Source organism: Polyodon spathula, chromosome 12 (assembly GCF_017654505.1).
Source record: "Polyodon spathula isolate WHYD16114869_AA chromosome 12, ASM1765450v1, whole genome shotgun sequence".
Classification (NCBI taxonomy): domain Eukaryota; kingdom Metazoa; phylum Chordata; class Actinopteri; order Acipenseriformes; family Polyodontidae; genus Polyodon; species Polyodon spathula.
Window position 1 is genome coordinate 17,169,733 of NC_054545.1, and position 25,378 is coordinate 17,195,110.

Genomic DNA, 25,378 nt, shown 5'->3' on the forward strand with positions numbered 1-25,378 from the left:
AAATTTTGAACTACCTACAAACGCTGCACCGGTCGTTTGCACCTGTATTGTTTTAAGCAGCTGTGATATGATAATGTACCCTCCTTGATGAATTGTCGCTGGTGAATTGTCCCTGGTGATGAACTGCTGGTGATGAATTGTTGGTTATGAATTATTGGTGATAATTGTCATAGACCCATCAGAAACAGGGCTTATACCCCGTATTAATCCTACTACTCAGTATCAGATACTCCTGATTTACTACCTGGCATTACTGATGCTCCATCTGAGGCAAAACAGATCAGGCGCTCCTGGAGAATTTGTTTTGTGAAACCATGACGGGAAAGAGTTGAAAGCAGTGCTTTATGTATTGTTTTTGCATTGCTGGCAGCAAGTTCCACTACATCAAGGAAGAATGTTACAGGTTCATCTGAATCACAGAGGCAATGTAGATATAAAACAGACTTTTTTACTGACTGTAGTAGACTCATCAATCAGAACTGCCAATTTGGATTCACTCCTTAACACTTTCTGCAAGTTTTTTTTTCCTCATTTCATTGCAATATGATGAGAAGTAGTTGCACATGACTTATCAGGATGCAAGCCCCATGTCAAGGCCATTTAGAACTTGCAAATCACTGTCAGTAAGCAAGTCCGTAAATGGCTTCTCTGATTTTACAGTCTTATAAACGGTTCGAAACACTCCATCTATTATTTCATACTGATCTTTTTAAATTTCTGCAATGTTTCAGTTCTTTTTTCTTTGGCTTATTGCATAATTCTCTCAGCTTCCTTGTAGGCCACAGAGTTTAAAGATTTTCTCACCCAAAGACATCCGCTGTCTCTCATTGGTGTCCCTATGACAGCTTACTGCAACTCTTGCCCTTTCATCAGACAGGTGAATGTGTCCAATTACTTTTTTTCCAGCAGAAATCAGCCAAGGGTGTGTGTGTGTGTGTGTGTGTGTGTGTGTGTGTGTGTGTGTGTGTGTGTGTGTGTGTGTGTGTGTGTGTGTGTGTGTGTGTGTGTGTGTGTGTGTGTGTGTGTGTGTGTGTGTGTGTGTGTGTGTGTGTGTGTGTGTGTGTGTGTGTGTGTGTGTGTGTGTGTGTGTGTGTGTGTGTATTGTTTTCTTTTTTTCTAAAAACTGGTTTAATTAACTGTCTAATTATGTTTGCCAGCGAAGACCTGGAACCTGGCAGCCGGCACAGCTGGTATTTGTTTTAGATAGAAAAAAACTGCTACACCCCTTCAAAAATATTTTTGGTAAAAAGCGTGAAGATTACTTTTAACTGCATTTGACTCTTAAGAAAAAAAACAAAAACAAACTTTATGGACAGCTTAAAAAATGGACTAGTCTTGAACTTAAACTCTGACTGTGAAGTGGCTGATTGTGAGAACATACATCTGTGAGTAGATTTCAGGAGTTACAACTCAAGCACTGGGTAGCACCGATATCCACTGATATCCACGCCATTAGAGTATAAGCTTTCTGGCTTAAAATCGGAATGTATTTTTTGGCACCCTATATTATATTTTTTGGAATATACAGGGGTGTGCAATTTTTGAAAAAAAACTTGTTGTCCAAGGGAGAAAATGCTAGAAAAATCTACCTGTCCTTCTTAAAAATCTACCTGTCCTTCTTAAAAATCTACCTGTCCTTCTTAAAAATCTACTTGTCCCCTCCCCACCATACAAAACACACACAAAAAAGTAGAACTTAACTTGTAGAATTTTGGTTTTATATTATAGCAGTGAATTATTATACAATCAATTAGTGATTAACAGGGGCAGATCTATCCTTGACTGGTTCACTACATTTTTCAAGATACACAAAAGGTTCCATGTGACCCCACTCACCTCAACAAATGTATAACATACTTTAAGGAACACCATGTGGAACATATTTGCTAGTAAATTTAAGTACCACACTAAGAGTACAACTATAATAAACAATACTTGGAGTTATGCAAATATAAAAATTGCTTCTGACTCTTTCTCTATAAGCTAATTTCAGCTCCTGATGTACAGGTGTTTTAGTTTATTGCATTACAGATACCAGTGCTTTGTGGAATCCAGATTTGTCTTGACATTCTTTCAGTTTTGTAACTGCTGAACCGCAGATTTTTATAGGACTTGTGTATAGTTTGTACTGTTTTTCTACCAAAATGCACCCAATGTTTACAGTAGGCTCCATCAAATTCTGCAAAGAAAAAATGTTTTTTCTTTTGTTTATTTTTAATATATACACATTTTTTTCTAAACAGTGCACAGCATTTTACAGCTATTTTTCTGTAAATATGGAAAATGGCAAACTAGGTTAGGAACAATAAAATCATATATATATATTTTTTTTGCCAGGGAAAGTTTGTTCTGAAATGCTTCTAAACAGTAAACTTCCCAACAAGTGCACGCTTGACCACAAAGTAGACTCAGAAATAATTTTATAAATTACACAACACGGTTTTTCTAACCTGCTAATACCTTAGCGAGTGGTGTTATTACTTTACTAGATTGCTGCATTTAAATGCCAGGTTCATGTATTAAGAAATCAGTTTCACTTATTTGCTAATTTACAAAAAACTTAAATAAGACCTTCAATTTATAATATTAGTCTGTGCCTTGCCAGAGGATCTCTTGGCAGCCATTTCTGGGTTTCCTTGTAACCAATTGAAGATCAGCTTTTTCCACAGCTAGCCAATCATAAGTGACAGGAGAGGGCCATAAACACTTTTTAGAAAGTTTGTGTGTAGGTACTAGACTCCCACAGTTCAGTTTTCAGAAACTTGTGTGGCTCTTTAGAAATATACCGGGAGTATCTTTCTAGCAACAGAATGAACACAGGAAAAATAAATAAATAAAAACTAGTTGTTCGACGGGCAAAGTATTACACAAAACTTGTAGTCCCTCACACAAATCTTGTTGTCCCGGATGTTGGGTGATATGAATGAATCAATAATATTTAAAGAGTATAGCTAATCTTAATGTGACATCAATGCATAAATAAAGGCTTGACTATAATGGGTTTGTATACCTTAAAGTTCCTCTATATAGCGTACATCCTGTAAAACACATTGCTGCGCTTCTAAAATAAAAGAGAATGCGTAATATTGCTAACACGCATGTATTTTCATTTTAAAACATGATATCTGGGTCTGCTGTAGGGTAAGGAAATCTGTTTGGTCACCAGAGCAGTGAAATTGTCCCCACTCCTTCGCTCTTTCTTTCCTGTCATAACCAACCAGCTACTTCCCTAATGACTGACATGCTTTACAGCCACTAACATGCTCGACCCCAAAGACAGAGGTGAAATGACCTCGGAAGTGCAAGGGTAATGCATGTCCTGGAAAGCAAGGAAAGAGAGTGAGAACTTTCTTTAACCTAGAAGAGTACCAGACGTGTTCAAATGAAAATCCGTGTTTGTGATGTCAGTGAATGGAAATGCACAACAGGGAAGATCTGTGATCAGTGTGATTTGTTATGTACATGGGTGACATGCCTCTTTATTGCAGGTCAATCATGACTGATCTGCACTACCTCAGTCAAACAGACGGGGCTGGTGACTGGCGAGAGAAGGAAGCCAGGGACCTGTCCAATCTGGTTCAGAACAGAATCACATACCTTCAGGTAAATTGCAAGAAATCCCTTCAACCATCTGAATTTGCATTAGATCATGTTTTTAGCAGTTTTTTTTTATCCCATTGTCTGTGTCCCTTATCATCATTTAGTAATTGTTAGTTTGTATTTTGCATTAAAAATCTTTAACAGACTTAGGGAAGGAGAAATTGCTGCTGGCCACCCCTAAAGCTCATATATATATACTAACCTCATTATAGAAACTGCACCTTGATGAGGCTTGTAAAAAAACATGTCTGTATCCATGAGTGTAGATTAACAACACATATAATTAAATATTAAACATAAAACAAACATATGAAAATTCAAAAGGTATACATGATACAGTAAAATTAGAGTGCACAGCTAAACTATGGAAGGATCTATGAATGTATAGATATAAATTCATGCTTTATTGGCATGACTAACATTAGCGGTATTGTCAAAGCAATTAAATGCGTAGCATGTGTAATAACATCTCGTACAAAAAAAATCAGTATTACTGAAATTTTGCACAATGAGATAATAAAAAGTATGGAAAAATACAGATTAAATAAATAAAGCAATAATATGTTCATGGTAATTTAAATGGTAAATAAAATAATATTTACAGTAACAGTAAATAATGATATCAATAATAACAGTCTAGTAATAATAATAGTTTTTCTGGGTTGGTCATTTTTGGGAAATGGGGGAGGGATATTGTACATTTTTTCAAAATAATTTTTCATCATTTGGGAGTATTTATTACAATTTAGGAGAAAGTGTATCTGTCTCTACCTCTCCTGTCTCAAAGTGACCACACAGCCGATCTTCACTGGGCAGTCAGGGTTTTTTGTGTCTGCCTTTTTTTATGGCCAGGCTGTGGTCACTGAGCCTGTACTTGGTCAGGATCTGTATCTGTCTTGTATCCCTGATAGTGAAGAAATACTCTGCTAGGGTGTAGTTTCTGTTTTGGGCCCTGTGACAGGGTGCTCGTGTCACGGGTGTGGGTAGCCGCTGATTATGCATGACAGAGAGACAATGGAGGTGGAGTTGAAACCCCAGCACAGGCGCACAGGATTTATTAATACAAAAAAAGAGAGGAAGTAAACAAAGGTGGTCATGGGACGTTACCAGCCATGGTAACGCATAGAAGACACATACAGCAAGCTTTACAAAAGGCAAAATAAAACTCAGTAAAAAAACTACAAATAAAAGGTGCCACACAAGAGGAGCACTAGCCTTATAAACAGGTGTCCCGCTCCAGGAACCACCTAGACTATGTAACCCTCACTGTACATCCAATGGGATCACTATCCCCTAAACTAACCTACTAATGAGCCGGTATACGACGACTCCTGCTGCTTCATACGGCCTTGGCTGGGCATTGCCTTCACAAGCACTGCATGCAGTTTTAGGGTTCGCAGCTGTCATTCCTGCAGAGCGGACTCTATTCTCCTGAGTATACGCAGCTCCCCTCTGTATCATGACGTTGCAGTCGCCCAGAGCCATCTCCACCGGATGTTTTTATGCTGACAGACACTCGGTCAAGACCTGCACACCTGCTGATTGAGGACCAGCACAGCCAATCACTTGCTGCCATTCCCCTCAACCAAGCATAGCAGGCAGCAAGTGTCAATTGAGCGCCCGTCTGTAAACAATAATTTAATCACAAATCAACTCCAAAAAGACACAATAAACCCATTCCCACATACAAATAACACAAACAGTAATTCCCCATCGTGCAGGGCAATCACCCTGCCACAGGCCCGATAGTAATCAAGTTTATTTTGGGATTTAGTTTCGTTGTCCCAATGTTCCAAATACGATCGAAACAATGCAATTGTTTATATATATATATATATATATATATATATATATATATATATATATATATATATATTTTCTTCACCTTTCTTGTAGAAGGCAGAAGCTAAAATAACATCATAGACTTTGATATACAGTAGAGTAGTGAAATAGTTACAAGGAGATTCTGATTGGATAAAATCCAGATGATGTCAGGGTTTTTAAGTAGCAAAGGAATTTGGAAACATCAGGTTTTAAATGACACCTATTTTTTTTTTTTTTTTCTTTTTTAAGGACCAGGATTATAATGTCTGTGCTGATATCTGCTGCTGTCAGTGGCACAATTGGTGACGATTGTTTATCCAAACTGTACAGTGTTGTGTAAGATAACACGATTTGGAAATCGAAAGTGAATTCTACTTGTCATACATAAAGAAGGAAATACAACATTAGTATCCAAAGTAATCAATAACACCTTCAAATGGAGCACAATTTTGTCATGTTTGAAACAGGAGGAATAATAAGCAGTCATATGGATTTCAGCATGGCGCACATAGCCAGACACAGCTGAAGCAATACCATTTGTGTTTAGCATAATAATATTCACTTTTAACACAGCCGTTCTAAGCTTGGTCTTATCAGGTTCATATGGCAGCCATTAGTCATGCTTAAAAGGCTTTTTTTATTTTCTACTTTAGCAAGTGGTAGCCAAACAGAGCCCCATCAACAGATGACTTTCCACACTTCATTAATAAAAAGCGTCACACTCTGTCTTGCATAGAATCCTTTGGACGCTGGCATCTGTCACTGGGAGCTCCAGCCCCCTATAGCTCCTTGAGAAGCATTGTCACTGGCTTCTTCTTTTCTAATGAGTTTGAGCCCATGGGAGAGAGCCTGTCCGCGATTTCATCCCGATTAACCTTTGTATTTCATGGTGCCTGGCACTGTCGTTAATCTTCTTATGAACTTTGAAACTCTGGCCGTCTTTCCCCTTCACTCTCCCGTTTTGAGACTCAATCCTACCATTTATCTAAGCCAATGACTTCAGCTGTCAGCCCCCTAGAACAGGAACATTAACACAAAATCAATGTCTGTGCTCAAGCAGTACATACAAGGATTGTAGCTTTTAGCACCAGAGAAAGGGAAAAGTGTACCGTTAATGTAAACAGTATGGAGATGCTCTTTGTACGTTTAAGGCATGCCGAGGCTCAGTGACTTTATTTATTTATTTATTTATTTTAACAGCGCTACTTACGGAGGTGGCTTAGAGGGACCCGAAATGTGTGCCCACTATACTAGTTGTTTAGAAATGTGGTGCCGTGCATTTAATTAAAGGAGTTATAGCTAATAAAATTATTCCATAAATCTTACCGGCTGTGCAATTCCAGTCTCACATGTGCAGTTTGAAATTATATCAGGCACATAATAATGATATCTGGTGCATTTAAAGTTAAAGAAAGCTGTGTTTGAATGTCTTGCTTTCAAGTAGTGTTGCACTTCCATATAACCCCTTGAAGGCCTTCATTTCTGTCATTAACCAATCAGCTGCCTCCCCTAACGACTGACATGATTTGTCCCCGGAGTTGGTGTAATGGCAACTAAGTTAAATAATAACTGACTACCTGAAAGTAAGGCATGCAAACTAACCTTTTTAATACAAAATATGTTCCAGTATATGGTATCCAATAGACTTTTATGAAGGGATAATAGTAAGCACTTTAATGGCAGGTGCATTTGCAGCACAGTTACCTGATAATTCCCTGAAGGAATTAGAGGCTGATAATCACTGAGGAATGGTTACATTTCCCTGCAGACCTATTTAAACAACTTGCAGGTCAAATCTCTGTTGTATTTTTTTTTTTATCAATATTTACAGTCTAATTTGCTAAATATCACCCTGTTAATGTCATCCTCTACTGATTATCACAGCATTGAAATGACTTGGCCAGAATACAATGGGATAAGCTCCTGTTAATTATATTTATTGTCACCCTCTGGTTAGTATCACTCACATTTATCAGTCATTCAACTGATATTCACCCCACTTAATATCACTTTGGTAAGTAAAACCGTACGACTAAAAGGTGCATACTGCAGCACTGCAGTGCATGTTGAGTGGGTATTGAGTAGAAATGGTATTAATGAACACTACTGTCATCAATGCAGTACCCACAATACTGTGTTCTGTCAGGGCTGTTGGTGAATTCCAGATAGTCAGCTCTGCTCATTGCCACCACTTCCACTCTGTGTCTGAAGTCATATTTAAAGGGGTTTACTTGATTTCTCAAATCATGGAGTTGTAAGATGCATCATTTATTGATAACCTGTGAATAATAGTATCGAAAGGGACCATTACTATGAAACTACAATGAATTATTGATGCGCTCTAGCCTGCCAGTTTTGGTTGGTCGAGTGACAGCTTCATCTCCACCCTGCTTTGATTCAGTAATGGCCCTACTTGTGTGTTTAATGAGTGAGGTGCAATCCCAGGAGCTTCATGTAACACAAAACGGGTATTCCATTAGCTCCTGGAAATGGCTTGTGGTTACCAAGTCCTCAGTGATGACTGCATATATAATTAAGAAAGTGTGCATCCTTTTGATTTTAACAAAGACTCAGCAACACACAAAACTTGTGGTTGCATCACAATGCATCCTAGCAGCACTAGATTCGAACAAACCTGAACGTGCAAGAAATCAATTACTAAGTCAAACATGCCGCCACGCCATGACTGCTAATTCAGAATCAGAGCCATCAGTATGACCAAAACATTGATGACCATGACATACATCGCTAGCAGGTACAGAATAGTGTAGAATAAGGACAAGCAGGGAAATGTTTATTCACAATTGACACATTTGATGAGAGTGATGTGTTAAACTACTCTCTACGTATATATATATATATATATATATATATATATATATATATATATATATATATATATATATATATGTGTGTGTGTGTGTGTGAAAATACAAATCACAACTTTAGGTGTGTAAGCTGTTGTTAATGACGTTTAGAAACCAACTCAAAATATTGTTTCTCTTAGCATTGGAATATTGGTTTTGGTTTTGAAAAATAAAATCTCGGGAATTGGACACCAAATCTCTTGATTTCTAAGATCCAAGATGATTTCTGCAACGATGGGGTTGGCAATGCTGTAAACACAGAGGGGTACATCTCAGCTTTTTATCAGAAAATGTTACAATCACCCTGGATTGCATCAACCACACAGATTGTAGATCAAATGAACCCTTCACTTGTTTGGTAGGAGTTGACAGGAGTAACTTTGAAAATATGTTGTATTTTAAGCGTTCATCACCTTATAAAACCCAGACATCCCTAAACTATTATACTTCAACTCTTCTAATGTGTCTGACATACTGCAGAACAGCCTATATAGAGTAACATCTGTTCAATTTCTTTCATGATAAAGATATCAGATTTCTTTAAAAGCTTGGGTTTTTTGTGTTTTTTTTACTGAAAGATACTGTAATCATTTTGTGAGTTCAGTGACAAGATGGTGCTGGCATTTGCCAGTATAAAGATGATAGCCTTATGTTGCATATATCTGTGGCAGGCAACTGGAACTGAAGAGCAGCTCCTGAACTCAGGGCAATGCATCATAGCACAGACAACATTGGAGTAATTGCAGTAAAAACCACAATAATGATTTTAAACATTATAAAAAGTTAAAGAGACAGTACAAAAAAGATAGTTCACAGTGTGAGCGCCTTAGTCTATTACGCACCGTGGATCATTTCAACTCAGCAGCATCTTCCTGGGTCATGTTGCTGGCTGAAAAGCGTGTCAGTCCTTAATACTCAAGTAATTAGACCATGGGACCTACAGCACAGGAAGTCAGGTGTCAGGGAACAGCAGGTTAAAGTGCTTGTAATCTATAGTATGCTCATCTCTAATTAAAACTAATAGGCCCAGCGATAATGGCTGGGATTCGCCCATGTGTCTTACACACATTGTGTTAATTTAGCATGCAGTGTCTGGGAAGTTTGTTTAGCCAAAGGCCTGAATGAAAGACTTATTCAGGTAATTGACACACAATTATCAAATGTCTATGTGGTAACATAAGTAGCATTTTTCTTTCATGCTGAAGTTAAATGCAAAAACAAGAGAGATTTTTAACAACCTGCATGTACACAGCAAGAACCCTGATGCACAGAGTAAAATGGACAGAGTATGTAATCCATGCATCACAGTCTCAATATACCTGAAGCCATTAGCTAACATTAATGGCAATTAGCATTTGAAATACTAATTTGCATTATTACGATCAAAATAGAAACTATGACTGCTTTTTGAAGTGTGCTTTAAAGAGTAATTGCTTGATTGTCTGTGCATTATGTGAAAGATTTGACCAATTTTAAGGTTCGTAGCCCCTTTAGAATTTGCCCAGACACAAGATTTAAAATGTTTTAATAGCACTTCTATGCCGTTTTATTAATTACAGAAATCAAAACCGAATGAACAAAACCAAAACAAAACCTAACTCAGCTTTTGGAGCACTACCTAAACTGTTCAGGAACTTAACTAACCAACAGGACAGCTAAGACTATTTTTTTTCCCAAAAGGCCTCACACCGTACCTTTCTCTTTCTCGCTTTCTTTAAATACCCTGCACCTGGTTCTAATTTACAATGATAGCCAGGTACAGGGGATAATTAAGAATACATCAATTAAACAATTAACAAATGTGCATTTGCACATGTTTTTTTATTAGCAGGGAGGAATTGGTATCAGGTTTTCTAGTTTTACAGGAACAAACCTGTTACTTGAATTTGCCACAAAGACACAGAACATGTTAATTCCATGCCAATTACCTATCTTGAGTGGGAGACTTTCATTCAGGGGCTTTGTAACATCAAGGCTGGATTAAAGGGATTCCAGTTGAATGGAAAGGGATCTGTAACACAACCTCCGCCTCGAAGACAGTGGGAAGCCAACATGCAACACTAGATAACTGAAGGACGTAATACAAAATTCCAGATCACAGTTTAATGGAAAAGGCATAAAAAAAGATTAGTGGAAGATTTAAAACATTAAAAATGTTTTTACACAAAAATACAAACAAAGTTACACCTCCTAGCTAAGGACTTTTTCAGACCTGTCTATGAGAGGGTGAACCAGTATATCTCCTTCAGTCACGGCGTGTGTGTAATTGTGCCATGTTAAATTTCCTGTCTACAGTATGTATCTATTTTAGAATGCATAATGTTTTGGGTTTTTTTCAGATTTCACAAGGCAACTTCTCGAACTCTATAGAGTTCATACAAACTGTTTTAAAATTTTTAGAAACTAAATAAAAAAATTGTGGCTGATGGGGATATAAAGAGCCCCTGGCTCCACATACTCACATATCTCCACCAGTCACAATATAGGTTCCTTTTTAGACTCATAAAGCATTTTAAAACACAATATTTTACATTCTTTTACCAGAACCATATTTTAATAATGATCTGTTTTGAATGACCTCTACCGTGATCGTTTTTACTTTCCCACCAATCTTAAATAAGACAAGAGTTTTAGTTTTACCATATAACTCTGTGGCAACTTCTAACATGCAGAAATGCCAGACACATTGCAACGTACAGACATAGCAATCTGAACTGCGAGTCCCTCTGTAACTGTCAGGGCAGGATTTACCCACGCGCATCCGGTAAATACACATTGTTTCTTTGCTTTGCTTTGTTTGTTTTTTTTGTTTTAGTTTGTTTAAAAGCGATCCAGAACTGAGTACTGTGAGCTGCACCCTTCAGTACACGCCAGCCTTGCAAAAATACCTAAAACAAGGATGCGTTTTAATAGCGAACTCTAGAACAATAAATACAATACACAGTGATTTATTACATTTGCCAATATACCTATTACCCATTAAGTACCAAATATTTTTTTCTTTGAAAAAATCAGAGCACAAGCTGTATTGATGTAATTTGATACATTACATTTAGACTTAACTTTGCGGTTAACAACATTAAAGAAGGTTATCATAACAATAGCGTTAAAGAGAAAATAAAAATAAAAACAGGTAAATGCTCCAAAAAATTATCGGTGTCACACATCCCGTATGTCAGTTTCTGAGGATATTAGACGAGCTGTTAGAAGTATGATGGTCTTGACTTGTTAGAGCCCTTGAGTTTTCATTGAACCCGGACTAAACATTTCCATCTGCAACTGGGACTGACTTTGAGTGCTTCGAATTCAGACTCAGATTTACATCAGCAGCAGATCGACATCAGTTTCAGTTGGGACTGTCAGCCCCAGTCAGAATTGCGTGCTGGCAGAACTCGATCTTTCCAACTCGCACTGGTGCAATAGACAAGAGAGTTCTGTGGGCAGAACATGAGTGCTGTCAATACTTTTCAGAGACATACTGGAGGTTGGTGAATTAATTTATGACTAGGAATTGTACAGATACGTACATACATATATTTGATACATATAAAAACCTTGACTCTTGTGTAGTGTCTGGTTGCAGATGGAACTGGCTGCAGCCCATTTGATAATGAAATGAGATGATAGAGTTTTTCAGACTGGTTTCATGGTGAAAATGGAAATGTGCCAGTACTTTGCTCATGTGAAGGACAGGTTTCATTCCGAGAGCATAAAAAATATAATATAATAATGTTTAGTACCACTTTTCCTACTTTGCATGCTTTTTTTTAATGTGAGTGCCATCTTTTAAAACAATATCATCTTTTATTATTCATCCCCTCTCATAAAGCTAAAGACTGAAGTTGTTTAAAGATGGCACTCACAATAAACAATGGTAAGAAGAATGAACCTAATAGGAAAATTGCATCAGTGGACCAGCTGTACATGGGGTTTGGTACACATGGAAAGAAAAGAAGAACGTGGCAACAGACAACTTAGTTTCTGCAAGTATGCCCCGGTGCTAGTTCCATTAAAAGGTGACACAACTTCTGTGGTAAATCTTTCATTTTTGGCCCTCATGTAGACTTGTGTTCTTAAATTGTATTACAATATTTTACTCATCATTCTCAATTAGCCTCTTTACGCAAACAAGCTTTATTGCAATATACAGAACTATGCATATTGAAACAGTTGCTCTCTAATTTGCTTTGATGCCACTGTATTACAATCCCACATTATGACAAAGACAGACACTGTTCTTGGTATTGCCATTGTTAAATTAAGTAGCAAACAGAAAATGGAGAAGTCCAGGCATTGCATCAGTAGTCTGAGAGCACAAGTGCATTACTGTATGAAATACACAGCGAAGCACTACCATTGTATAGTATTCAGAGAAGACATTCTTATACGAAACGTATATTGACACCACTCATACAACTCTTCTACTATAGAAAGGAGTTGCAGAAACTTTTCAAAGTTAGAAATGGTGACAATAGTATGCAAATAACACAGAAGAAACTCAGTATTTTTTTATTATAATACTATTCATTTGTAAAATCATGCGCAGGATGCACATCATGTTTTATTGTCACCTGAAGCTGTAACACGTTGCAGTGTTTTGCATTCCACTGTATTGTACAAAGGTATGTCAGAACATTTCAAAACGGTGCCTTAGCAAACTCCTTACCTGGAAACTGCTCTCTGTGCTACGTTTGAAGTTGGCTTATCTAGACCATTTTATTTTATTCAGTCAAGTCCCCTGTTTCCCGTCCTTTTTCTAGGCTGAAGAGGTTAGATTTTTTTTAACCTTTCCCCATAGCTCATGTCATTAAGTCATTGTGATTCTCTGTACCTTCTAGAATGCAATGATGTATTTTGTGTCGTGGGTTAAGTCGTTGAAAGGTTTCATGAACTGCTTGTCGACAGTTCAACACAGAGCTGACCTAAAAGAGCCATACTGATGACCTGGGAAATCTTAAAAACATAATGACAAGACATACAATAACTTGTGTTTACTAAAGCTCAATAGTGGATGGAATATTAGCCAACACATTTTTTTAAAATAGTTGCCAGTCTGCTTATTAAACATGTGTCATGTTTAAACACAACACCGATTTTGCTGCATTTTGGCTGTACAGTACTTGCTTCTAACAAAGACTACCAGTTTCCCCTGTAGTCTTTTCAAACCCCTTAAGAGCCTGAATGGGATACTTCCCATTGAATCAAAATAGCCATATTGGGGAGATCAGTGAGCTATATGCTGTATGGCTTAAGAGTCATCCACTGGACAGCTATCTGTATCACAGAAAAACTGCAAAATAAAAAACTAGTTTAAAAGTGTCAGAAATAAACCAAAACAGAAACATACTGGGACTGAATTCTGCACTAACCACTGAATAACTTCTCCCCTCTGTACCACATGCCTATGAATATGTCCCTGCATGTTAAAATCACATTGAGATGATTGATGACAGTAGTTCACGTAGGTCAGAGAGTGCATTATTTCAGAACTGATTTGATTTTGTTTTTTTTTTCCCCCCTAATCTCAGAACCCCAAGGACTGCAGCAAGGCCAGGAAGCTAGTTTGCAACATCAACAAGGGCTGCGGTTACGGCTGTCAGCTCCATCACGTTGTCTACTGCTTCATGATCGCCTACGGCACCCAGCGCACCCTCATCCTGGAGTCCCAAAACTGGCGCTATGCCACAAGCGGCTGGGAGTCTGTCTTCAAAGCCGTCAGCGAGTCGTGCACTGACAGATTGGGAACATCCACAGGCCACTGGTCAGGTAAGGAGCATAATTAACAACAAGCTGCTGGAGTTGCTTTGCTGCGGGCTCCAGGGATTGCTTGCGTTCGATTCTCTTCCTGGAGACGACGAGTGGCAGCAGTGGCTATTTTGTCTCGTTCAAGTATCTTTCTCCTACTGAGATTAGCTCAGGCAAGTGTATGCACAGACGGGGGAAAAAGCAAGTCCTATTGATGGACGAATAGCTGATGAAAAACACCAGCAGGGTCTGCTCGATTGACTTCCTGAGACAGTTAGTATGAAGCCATTTGTGTGCCAAGAAAATCAAACCACACGGGTCTCTTTAGAGCATTTCTGTTTGGAAAAATGTTGATGTAAACGACATTGGTTAAAAGCGACAGCGGTATTTAGATCCATCATCGATCAATTGATTCAACTCCAGTGCCCTTGACAGTGCCGTCACACAGTTTACTTACATGCATACATACATACATGAATACAAACTCTTGTAAAATATCTACAGTGTACATTTGTCATTTCTCTGTTTTCCTCTGCTATTCCCATGGTTATAGTTTCCATTTACTATTGTTTACCTTGGTTTTCCATGTTTTTTAATATACTTTACCATACCTCTCTGGTTTTACAGTGCTTACCTATGCTTTACCACGTACATTTTTATCAAAAGACCTTATTACACCAATAAAACTTTGCAAAAACATAGAGAGGGGGGATCCTGTACAACTGAAAAAAAATACCTTTCTGAAATGGTAACTAACAGGGTGCTGATGAGGCTGAACTATGGGGCGGAGGCGAGGGGGAGGGAGGGGGATAAACATATACCATGAAATTGAACATCAATGTAGGATTGCATTAATATGTATTCTGGAAAACCAATTGTTCGCCCCAAATGGCATTCTCAACTGGGCCATTGCTGAAAGCTTCTTCCCTCTCTCAGTTACCTCACATTAAGATCACCACTAATATTCCTTTAGTGAAAGATTGAACTGGAACAGAGAAGCAAAGCATCTATACAATGAATTGGCTGAACACAAAACAACAATAAAAAAGAAACATGATTTTACTGGCGTAATGAGTGAATGGGATATTAGCTTTGGGTCAGGAGTAAGACAGACACATTTAAAACAGAAAATCAAAACTGTATATCTTGGTTCTTTTTCCCCACCCTCTGTGGAAGTATGACAACCATTTTATCATAATAAAGACCACAAAGCAGAGGATTTGTTTACATTAGAGTCCTGCTGTTCTTACAGGTTGCCTGTATCATCGACGCCAGTGTTCCTCAGTCTTTTGACAACAGTTGTACATTCCTCATAAGCAGGATCATTTTTCTCTTTTGACATTTAACTACAGTACTTATTCAAAACGTAAAATGAAATTAAAATACTGATTCATCAAAAGGCACAAAAGCAGAGGCTAATTATAATGACGTTAAGCCATCTACTAAAACACCAGTATTGCAGTTAAAGTGAGTACTCTGCTTTAGGTACGATATTGTTGGCATACCAGTTTGTTTACATTGCCTATGGTAGTTTTGCTGTGCTTTCACATTGCACTGAAATAAACTAACTAAACTCAGTCCTTTTGCCCAAAAGGTGAGACCACCTCTTGAGAAGTTTTGATTTAAACAAACTCGGAATGGGACGGGGTTCTTTTGGAGCATTCACATAGGCTTCTAAAACTAACTGAACCGCACTCAGTTAGAAAAAAAATCAGCCCAAATGATCCAAGTGTTACTGCCTCCCTCCTTGAAGCCTTCCTGCCTTTTAATCACCATGTGAACTGAACAGCCACCCTGCTACTACCTGCAGCCGCAGGTGGGAGGCAGTGTTATGCATAACCTCGGTTTTAGTTCAAAAGCAACAAAATGAAGATCAATTATGTATACCATTTTAAAAGATAAACCTATAATATTTTTATCATGGGTTTGTCGGCTTTGCACTGCTTTTATGTCAAACCCAGTTAGGGGATAATTTAGTGTGAACCATTTCTAATCCTTTGTACAGGGTACTGAGAGGTCTTAACATGTATTAATCTGCTTTGGGTTTTAATTCAAATGTTAATAATGTATGGGCTTATAATGCATTCTATTTGATTAGCAATGAATCTGAATATAGTGACAAGGACAGGGGAGATCCTGTGTGGTTGTTTTGCTACTTTAGTTGAACTCATGGTACAGTTTGGGCTGTTTCTCTGCATCACAGCTAGGCGTTTTTCGCTCATATTCAGAGGCATGGCATTGCCTGCAGGTTGAATGGGGTAACCTCAAGCTGCTGAGTATAACAAGATTGTTTTCATTTGAAACAGGATGCTTAAAGCTGTGATAGCCATGGCTTTTAAACCCATAGGTTTTATTACAGGGAATATAGTAGAGGTGACCGTATAGAGCATTTTGTTGTTTAAAATTCATTAATATACAGATTTAGTATTTAAATAATGGCTATTTTAGATACGGTCACTGAAGAAAGCCTTTACGTGACTGAAGGGCTGTTTAGCCTATCTGTCCATCAATAATCTCTATGGTACAGTACCTGAGTTTTGCACATGCACACCTGATCGCTAAGCGGTCAATTTGCATGAGACCACCGTAGCTTTTCTTGAGGGGTGGCAGGAAAATACTAAGTCAGAGTAACAAACACGCGAAAGCCATGTTGATGGGGATATTTTGTTAACAATTTCTGAGGAGAGATGCTTAAAATCATTTTCATGTTAAAATTGCATATACAGTACGGGCCAAAAGAAAGCAACCAAAGTAAAAGGAAAGTAAAAAAAAAACAAAAAAAAAACAAGGTAAGCTCTGTTTTGTTAAACTTTCACACCTAAAAATATTCACTTTAAATTTAGGACGGAGTTTTTTCAAGCAAAGTAACAAGCAAACAGCCAAGTGAAATGAGGGAAAGTGAAATTGACTGTCCAAAATTCTGAGGTTTTTGTACCCTAAAGGTTTTGAGCAATCATTATTTGTAACATACTTCTTATATACAGTATTGATTTACACAGGAGTCTAAGAACAGTGCACCATATATCTAGATCTAGAGAATCAAATCTATGATGAACCTTGGTTACGACATTCTTCTGGACCGTGTGCCATTGAGATTATCTGAGTCTTTGGATGTGGGTTTTGGAGGAACTTGTCCATCTGTCTGTGTGTCACGTTTACTTTGTGTGAATGTGCTGGATGTGAGATACTTTACTTTTCATGCAATTGATAGTGATTTTGCTTCTAAGCAATAGCAGCAATATCACTGGCTTTTGATCAGAGCCAGACCCGAGGTGTATTTTGAAATCATTTATACTTTTAAAAATACACCAAATTACCCTTTTTGTGACAGCTGAAATGGATTACACTTTTGGTTTTTTTGATGGATAAATGTGTTTGCTAAGAAGCCTTTTATTAGTCTATTTTAGTGTTTACTATTGATGGCTTTCCAGTTTCCATGGTCTTTTGTCACACGTGAGAAGAAGGTTTTATCTTTTGTCCTGTCTCAACTGACAATAAAAACCTTAATCGAAAGTGGTTTTCAGCAATAATTTGTTGCACAAACTGCAACACAATTCCCACTGGAACGAGAGAGATGTTTTGGTGTTCATGAGGTGCAGAGGGTATTTATGGGTATTTATTATAGAGGGTATGCATATCCCTGGTAATGGGGAGTGCGTGACCTTGTACATCACAATGTAGAGAATCGCATATCCAGTTGTGATGGACTTGGCAAAGACTTTCTTTAGCACAAGTCATTGAATTGATGTCATCAAAATCTGGGGGTATATCGCATCTATCTGTATGTCACACTTATATTTTTACACATAGATAGAAAACAGCCCGTATGTCACATTTTTCACATCCGTACTATATGGTGGACGTAGCTCATAGTAGGTCATGATATTGTTAGCTCTAATTTTGTATTTACAGTAATGGCGGGGAAAATACTTGTAAGTATTAGTAACAAAATAACTTATGTTGTGCTGAAGTCAAGCTACTGATAGCCATGGAAATCCGCTACCTGAAATGGGGACGAGGAATGAGATATTCGGGCAACTTCAATAGGATGCTGAGCTTTCAAAACACTTCAAAGGCAACCTTTCATGTGAAAAGAATCAATACAACCAAAAGAGCATGTGAGCAGCGGCACTCAGAACTACTCACAACGATTGCAAATACAAAAAGGGATTTTTTAAGTAAACATTTTCTTTAATGATGTCTAATAAAATTTCAAACCCACACAATGTAATCCAGTTTAAAAATGCATCTTTAAAAAATGGAGTTGCAGCTGTGAGAAGCGAGCACTGCAAGGTGTATAAATCAGGGGGTGTGCACAGACCCTCTTACAGGAGAGCAGGGTGGGGCTGGATATCCCATTGGATCAATGCAGCTACCCACCATCTTTTATAGTCAAAGAGGAAGGTAATCCATCCCAGAGCTGTCTCGTCTAAACTCCACAGCTGTCAGAAGAAAACCAAAAACTCCAGGCGCAGCCACTCTGTATGACCTAATGCATTCATAAAACCCCAGGGATTTCAGACTTCACAGGGAAAAGCACATACAAAAGGTGCAACGTCATTTTGAGGTGTCTCTCCCCTTGTCGTTCACCTGCGATCTTTAGCAGCAAGCTTCATTCATCAGGCCTGCTGCCGTTCCGGCTTTGCTTTCTAAAAGCCAGCCGTCTATTAGATGTAAGATTCATCAGCCGAGCGAGCCGATGCATTGTGCCCTTCAGGCAGAGCAAACGTACCCCTGCAAGGTTTTCTACTTCCATTAAGGTGGTTTGGATTTGTTGGCACGTGGTGATACAAAACAGACTCCCAGGTACCTGGTAAATGCTTTGGTATTTCATGTATTGCCACAGGATGCATGACAGCACCCCCGCTTTTTCATTGTTAAAAGAAACTTCTACTGCGACACAAAATACAAATGCTGCTGGAAAAGGAACACAATCTCAGTAATTATTTAGAGCTTAATACCGGTTGGTCACTTTTGTATTAACTATGTATAGTTATGTATCTCATATTTATTATCTCATACTCTCATGTATCTCATATTTATTATCCCCACTGGTGATGCATATCCTCCAGCAATAGGGATACAGTGAAGGCATCAGTCAGTAGTACTTGTAAGTGAGTTGAGTTCTACATATACACATACATTGCATTCATTCAAATCCAAAGGACAGAATGACCAGGTGATCTCACTGTTCCCAATTATGCTGCATTACTAAGCTTGATCTGAGGTTATCCAGCTGTTTAACTTAGTTTTAAACATACCTTTTTTTTGATACATTGCACTTGGATAAATGCAAAGGATGGACATGAACAACTGGGTTATTTGTCCATCCTCATCCATCACACAACTACAGTACTTCTGCATGTTCATGGAGTATCCTCAACATGACATTTGTGTGTAATTCATTGTGCAACTTTAAAAATGCTCAATCAGAATAGAAGGCAGCACTTAAAAAGAAACAAGTCCAATAGACAACGTTTCGGCTATCACAGTGATGAAGGCACAAGCTGAAACGTTTGTCTGGTGCCTTCAGCAGTGCGCGAGACGAAAAGTGTGTCTACTTGACTTTGTTTCTTGTTTCTTATTAAGTTTTACCTTCTATTCTGTCTGAGCGTGTTGAAGATTTGAAAGTTTTAAACTTTAAGAACAGCATCAGTCTACCAGATCCACCTATAAATAAAAAGAGACAGACTAATCCAGTAGTGATGACGCTTGGTCTGGCGTTTTATTGAGAGTATCTAAATCTAGTGATAGCAGAAGATATTTGTTGTCTTTGCGCATGTGTGTCACACTTTAATTTGCATTTCTCTTAAGAACAGCTTATCCAATTGAGATGTACTTTTAAAACCTGACTATGACATTCTCTACCACAAGATATTTTGAGTATCAGTATCTGGAGGTATATTTTACACATACATAGGTTCTGGTGATATGATAATGAGCGTTTTACATAAACTGGAGTAATACGAATAGATTCAGTAATTGCATGGATAAGCTTTGTGAAGTGGTACAATTCATTTTTGATTTCTGCCAGCACTTAGGTTGCCTTGATAGATTACTGTGAAGGTAATGATAAGGGCTATTGGTCTTAACATCAGAAGTGCTTAAAAAACATCAGTCTGCTGCAGTTCTATAACACCCTCTTTGTATGCATCAAATATTTTTAAACAGTTTTTAAATCTAGCAGTCAAGAATACCCAATATAAAGCCTGGTGTCTGTTCAGGAACCTATGCATATAGATTAGACGCTTTTCCATACGTCGGACAACAAAGCAGCACATTGAAACTGTAACAAGCAAGGAACACTTTATTATTCTTTCAGTGTCAATCCAATCACTTTTAAAATCCTTAATCTTTCTTTAAATAACTGGGTTACTCAGATTCCACACAGGGCTGGAGAATGAAGGGGAGGGTTGGTAGTGGTTATGAACCTCCATGACATGTCAAACGGTCCTGGTTTATCAGAGAAATTGGACTTTGCTTATATTGTGCAAGGAGATTTAATTGTTCATTTAGTATTGTGGAGGTCGGGTTTCCGAAATCCGGTGTGCTTAATCTTAAACTGATTCCAAGGCCTTAGTTCAAGTCTGTCGTTTCACAATCACATCTATGCTGTACATGTATGTAAACATCCCTCACAGACTAAAGAAAGCCCTTTGTTTCTTTATTGGGGGTTTAGCCTGTCTGTTAAGTGTTAAAGAGCCCCCAGCAATGTTTAAAAGAAAGGCATGATGTTACCTTTGCTGTGTCCTGTATTATATTTTTAAACGTATTGCAGACACATTTTTAAGTACACATCATGGGTAACTGGCCAATACATTTCTCAACATTTACTCAGGAGCATTCGGCAGGAGAAATGTAATTTCTCTTCTAAAGATTGCAGTGTATCCAGTTCATGCATCCTCCTGCAACAGTGCTGGATTTCTGTTCCCATAATAGCCAGTCATTTCAATCAGAGCACCAGCATTGTTGCAGGAGGGAAGCATGAACTTGAAACGCTGTGATGTTTAGAAGAAATATTCTCCTGGAGAACAATCCTGAGTAAAAGTTGAAAAACTTACTATTCCCTAATTTATTTGTCTGTGCAGTGTACAGGGTGATTAGAAAGTAAGTTTATCACATCAGTGATATGGTGCTTTGATGTGGTAAACTTTCTTTCTAATCACCCTGTATGTTGAAAAATATATTGTTGATTGTTAAGTGTCTTTTGTATCACTTTAAAGGTACTTTTTTTTAAAATGCATTTTCCAAGCTTTGATTAGTACTAATCGTATTCTACGTCGACGTATAAAACCAGAAACAAAACTTGCAGCTAAGAAGAATCTGAACTACAGAGATCATGTGACTATGAAAAGGGTGAGGATCTGACTCTTCAACTATATCATTTATATATAATATGTAGTTATTATGTGTTCTTAAATGATCATTTATTTGGCATGTTAATAAAGTTGCATATTTTACCTTTGAGGCAGCCTCTGAGCAAGCCTGAGCAAGGTGGAAATCTGAAATGAGGCCGGTATAAAAATTACCACAAGAGATATTCACTCGGAATTTCTTCCCCCCTGAAACAGTGAGTTTGTTAGATATTTTCCATTTGAAATCTTTAACAGACTCACTATTTCAGGGGGGGTGAGTGATGCACAGGTAGTGGACACATAAATGGAAACACCTGGGTAAATGAGGGACACTTTTCAAATATATTGAAATCAAGGGGTTCCACACAGGTGTTGGTCATGCATTAATTAAGCAAATAACATCCCAGCATGCTTAGGGTCGTGTATAAAAATGCTGGACAGGCCCGGTTGTCTATAATTATGGCTGACATGGCCTCGGTGACTTTGAAAGAGGGGTGATTGTTGGGGCGCGTTTAGCAAGAGCTTCAGTGACCAAGACAGCTCAATTTGCTGATGTTTCACGAGCAACGGTGTCTAAGGTGATGTCGGCATGGAACTCCGAGGGAAAGATATCTTCAGCAAAGGGCAAGGGTGGAAACGCATACTCCTGGATCGTAATATCCGCATGACACTTATGTTATCCATATGTCATGGCCTTCTCAGTCACCAGATCTGAACTCAATCGAGCATTTATGGGATATTCTGGAACGATGCCTGAGACAGCATTTTCCACCTGCATCAACCAGGCATGAGTTAATTGACTTTCTCGTGGAAGAATGGTGCCACATCCCTCCTGCAGAATTCCAGAGGCTGGTAGACTATGCCGTGGCGCATACAGGCCATATTGGTCGCACGTGGTGGCCCAGCACCCTATTAATGACTTTACATCAGTGTTACCATTTTTTTGTCCACCACCTTTAGATCCTGAGTGGTCTTTTGTTTCAAAATCTTACCTTTGTTTCACTTCCATTAGCTAAATAGTGCAGTTTTGAAAGAATCACATGTTATAGCAAACATGAATTTTATTGTAAAACAGACATCTGATACTACACTCAGTTTTCAGTTTGCTTGCCTTGCCTTCAAGGAAGTTTTTTACTGCCTTACTAACTTGGTCATTTCACCTCATCCGTGTCTTCTGAGTAGAAACATGTTACTGGCTAGAAGCAAGTCAGTCAACAGAGGAAGCAGTTGGTTGGTTATTAACAGGAAATAAGCCAGTGAAGGGGTGGGGACAATTTCACCCTCTAGGGTAAAATGACCCAGGAAGTGCAAGACAGTCTAAAAGCATGTCTTGCAAACAGATTTCTTTAACTTTAAGGGAGTATAGAGAGTTTGATTTATTTAACACATTTGGCTGGTTTGAAGCATTTCTCATAGGTCTGTGAAAAATCAGGTTTATACATTTAAGGAAGGCAGTAAGATAATTTGGAAGATAATTAAGACCCAATTTTTGGATGAGGACGAAGTAGATTTTTTTAGGTTTTGCTTTCTATGCCCTTCTGTGTCTCTTCCCCACACTATGCACTTAAACTTCTACTAGTTAGTCAGCCGTCTTTGCAAAGGACCAGAAATGAAATTAAGTTCAGTCGATTCCCAGTGTAAAAGGTGTGCACTTAAACAAGATTAGAATTCAGTTGCAATGAAATGACCCAGGTGTGTGATGTTACAGAGAGTTCCCTGGTGTTCTAATTACATGGGTGCTATACATATTCACAAAATAGAATTTGAAGGGAACAAAAGTGATGACCGTGCCCCTTGCGAACAAATTAATAGCAGCCTGAAGGATAATGACCACTTACAAGGTATGGTTCGTTCATTTACATTCTAATCACCCAGAAGCTTGCATTCCACAAGAAATTGGCAACCCTTGCTGGAAATACAAACCTTGCTCCGTTAGGTAGACTGGAGAGATAATCAGAGATCAGGGAGTAGAGAAAAACAACTTCATCCAAGAGAAAAAATCATTCAAGGGGTAATAATGAAAGCTTCATTTTTTTTTCCTGTGCAGGGTGAGTCGCACAGTCTGGTCAGGCACCCAGTGCACAAGCAGGCTCCCTCAGGGCTGGACCTGGTCCTCCAGGGGCCAGTGGCTCGCTGGTATCCACTGCAGAGCCCCTTGGTCTAAAGAGGATATTAACTTTGGGATCACCCACTGACTTTCAGTTCTCCTGAGATGCTGTGGGGTTTGCCTCGGTAAGGGAACATAATTGATCTAAATCGGCGAGAGAGGAAAAAAAAAGGGTAAAATAATTTGGTAAGAACAGGGAAGAAATTCAATATAAGTGAGGTAAACCTAAGAAATTAAAAGGGAATACAATGTTACTGAAACAGCGGTTTTGGTAAAATGGTGTAAGAAATGTATGACAAGCAGATGAATGTTTTTTATTCAGTGTACATGGTGTTATTTGTATATCAGTAAGTAAGGGTTAGCCCCTCGCTGTGAGAACTGCGTATGAACAGACTAACGATAGGTGCTGATCATGAAAGGGATGAAAGACAGGGAGAGGAGGAGAAGATGGGGCTGAAGATGAAAAGGAAGAAAGAGAAAAAGAAAGCTATATTCAGTAGGGAAGATGTTTCTGGCTAAACAAAAGATTCTCTATTAAATTTAGAAATGTATGCAGCATACATTTTTTTAGCTGTTTAATTTTAATGCCTACTAAATCCTTGCCAGTAAACAGCTGAGCCTGTTTGAGAAAACCATACAGGCAGAGGGTTTTTTTTTTAAGATGGGGAAGATAATGCAATTCAAATGTGCATTACAAAAATCTGGCACCTAGTTCTAATAATTTACAACCCGAACAGATCTGCTGGCGAGGTCAGTTTAGACAAGGAAGAGCACAAATTATGGCAAAGGAGGTTGAACAAGCTGTTTATATGAGACTAAGTGAACTGCTGATGGTCTCCTAATAGTTATGAGGCTTAGATCAAAATCGGTCCCTCATGTAGACAAAATCTGTCTTAATTAATTTGGGATGTACACAGGCATTCTCTTGTGTTCCTAATGGGAGGATTGTATTCATGATGCTGTTCACCCTATAACAGCAAACACCTGTTTGGAAATATTCAGTTGGGCGATACCATAACACTGACAAGAGGGTGACAAGCACTGATTCATAATGGCTGTATCAGATTGTTCTGGAGGAATTCAAGGAGGTTGTATTGGAGGTGGAACTCAAGGCCTGTTTTCCAGAATGGTCCAGAGCTTCTCCAGTCTGCTTTTCCTTATGTACCTGAAAAGGATTTGCAACTAGGAGATGCAGCTTTTCTATACTACAGAAGTAATTTACATTAATTGTAGATATAATAACAGTTTCCAGAATACTTTGAGGCTTTCTGAACTTGCACATACTGGGATTATGTTATGTGTTGTACTGAATCACAGGTATTAACATTCGTTCAGATTGCAAATAAACAGGCTGTGCCATTTTATTGCTCCCTGATTCGCTTTCCTTCGTGCTGACTGGACCAAGAATGTTGTATTGGCCCACAATGTGTAGTCCCTGCTGTTTTGTTTCAACGGAAACAGGGGTGTCTAGTGCAGTGTTGTAGGTATCTGTGGTATCTGGACACTGTAGCACTTACTTGCACAAGCTGCCACAGGCTTGACCTGCTTATTACCAAAGCTGTGCTTTCTTTCCAATGGTGGTTTTATCACAACTTTTCAGTGTTTAGTGATAATTATTTTGAATTGTATTGAGATTTTTTTTTTTTTACGGAAACAGTAAAATAGCTGCTGCTTTTTTGTGAAACTCCCACTGTCTCTTGACAGATCTGACGAAATTCATTCCCAGTCACTTGATGAACTGAGCACGTAACTCAAAACCAATAGATTAAATACAATTCTTTGTTATCCAGAGTCTCCTAAGGATTGACCTTTAGCTTACATAACCAGGAAATGAATCATAGATTTAAAAACCATGGCTTTTAATTGAAGTGAACAAATTA

General features: G+C 38.3%; 1 protein-coding gene across 6 annotated transcripts in view; it reads left to right on the forward strand.

Moving 5' to 3' along the window:
* LOC121324521 (alpha-(1,6)-fucosyltransferase-like) overlaps nt 1-25,378 on the forward strand; it is a 206,753-nt gene that overhangs the window by 163,206 nt on the left and 18,169 nt on the right. For all 6 annotated transcript variants that reach the window (XM_041266514.1, XM_041266511.1, XM_041266512.1 and 3 more), the window contains 2 exons: nt 3,489-3,603; nt 13,820-14,057. In XM_041266514.1, coding sequence (XP_041122448.1) covers nt 3,489-3,603; nt 13,820-14,057 — 353 coding nt within the window. The remainder of the gene's footprint in view (nt 1-3,488; nt 3,604-13,819; nt 14,058-25,378) is intronic.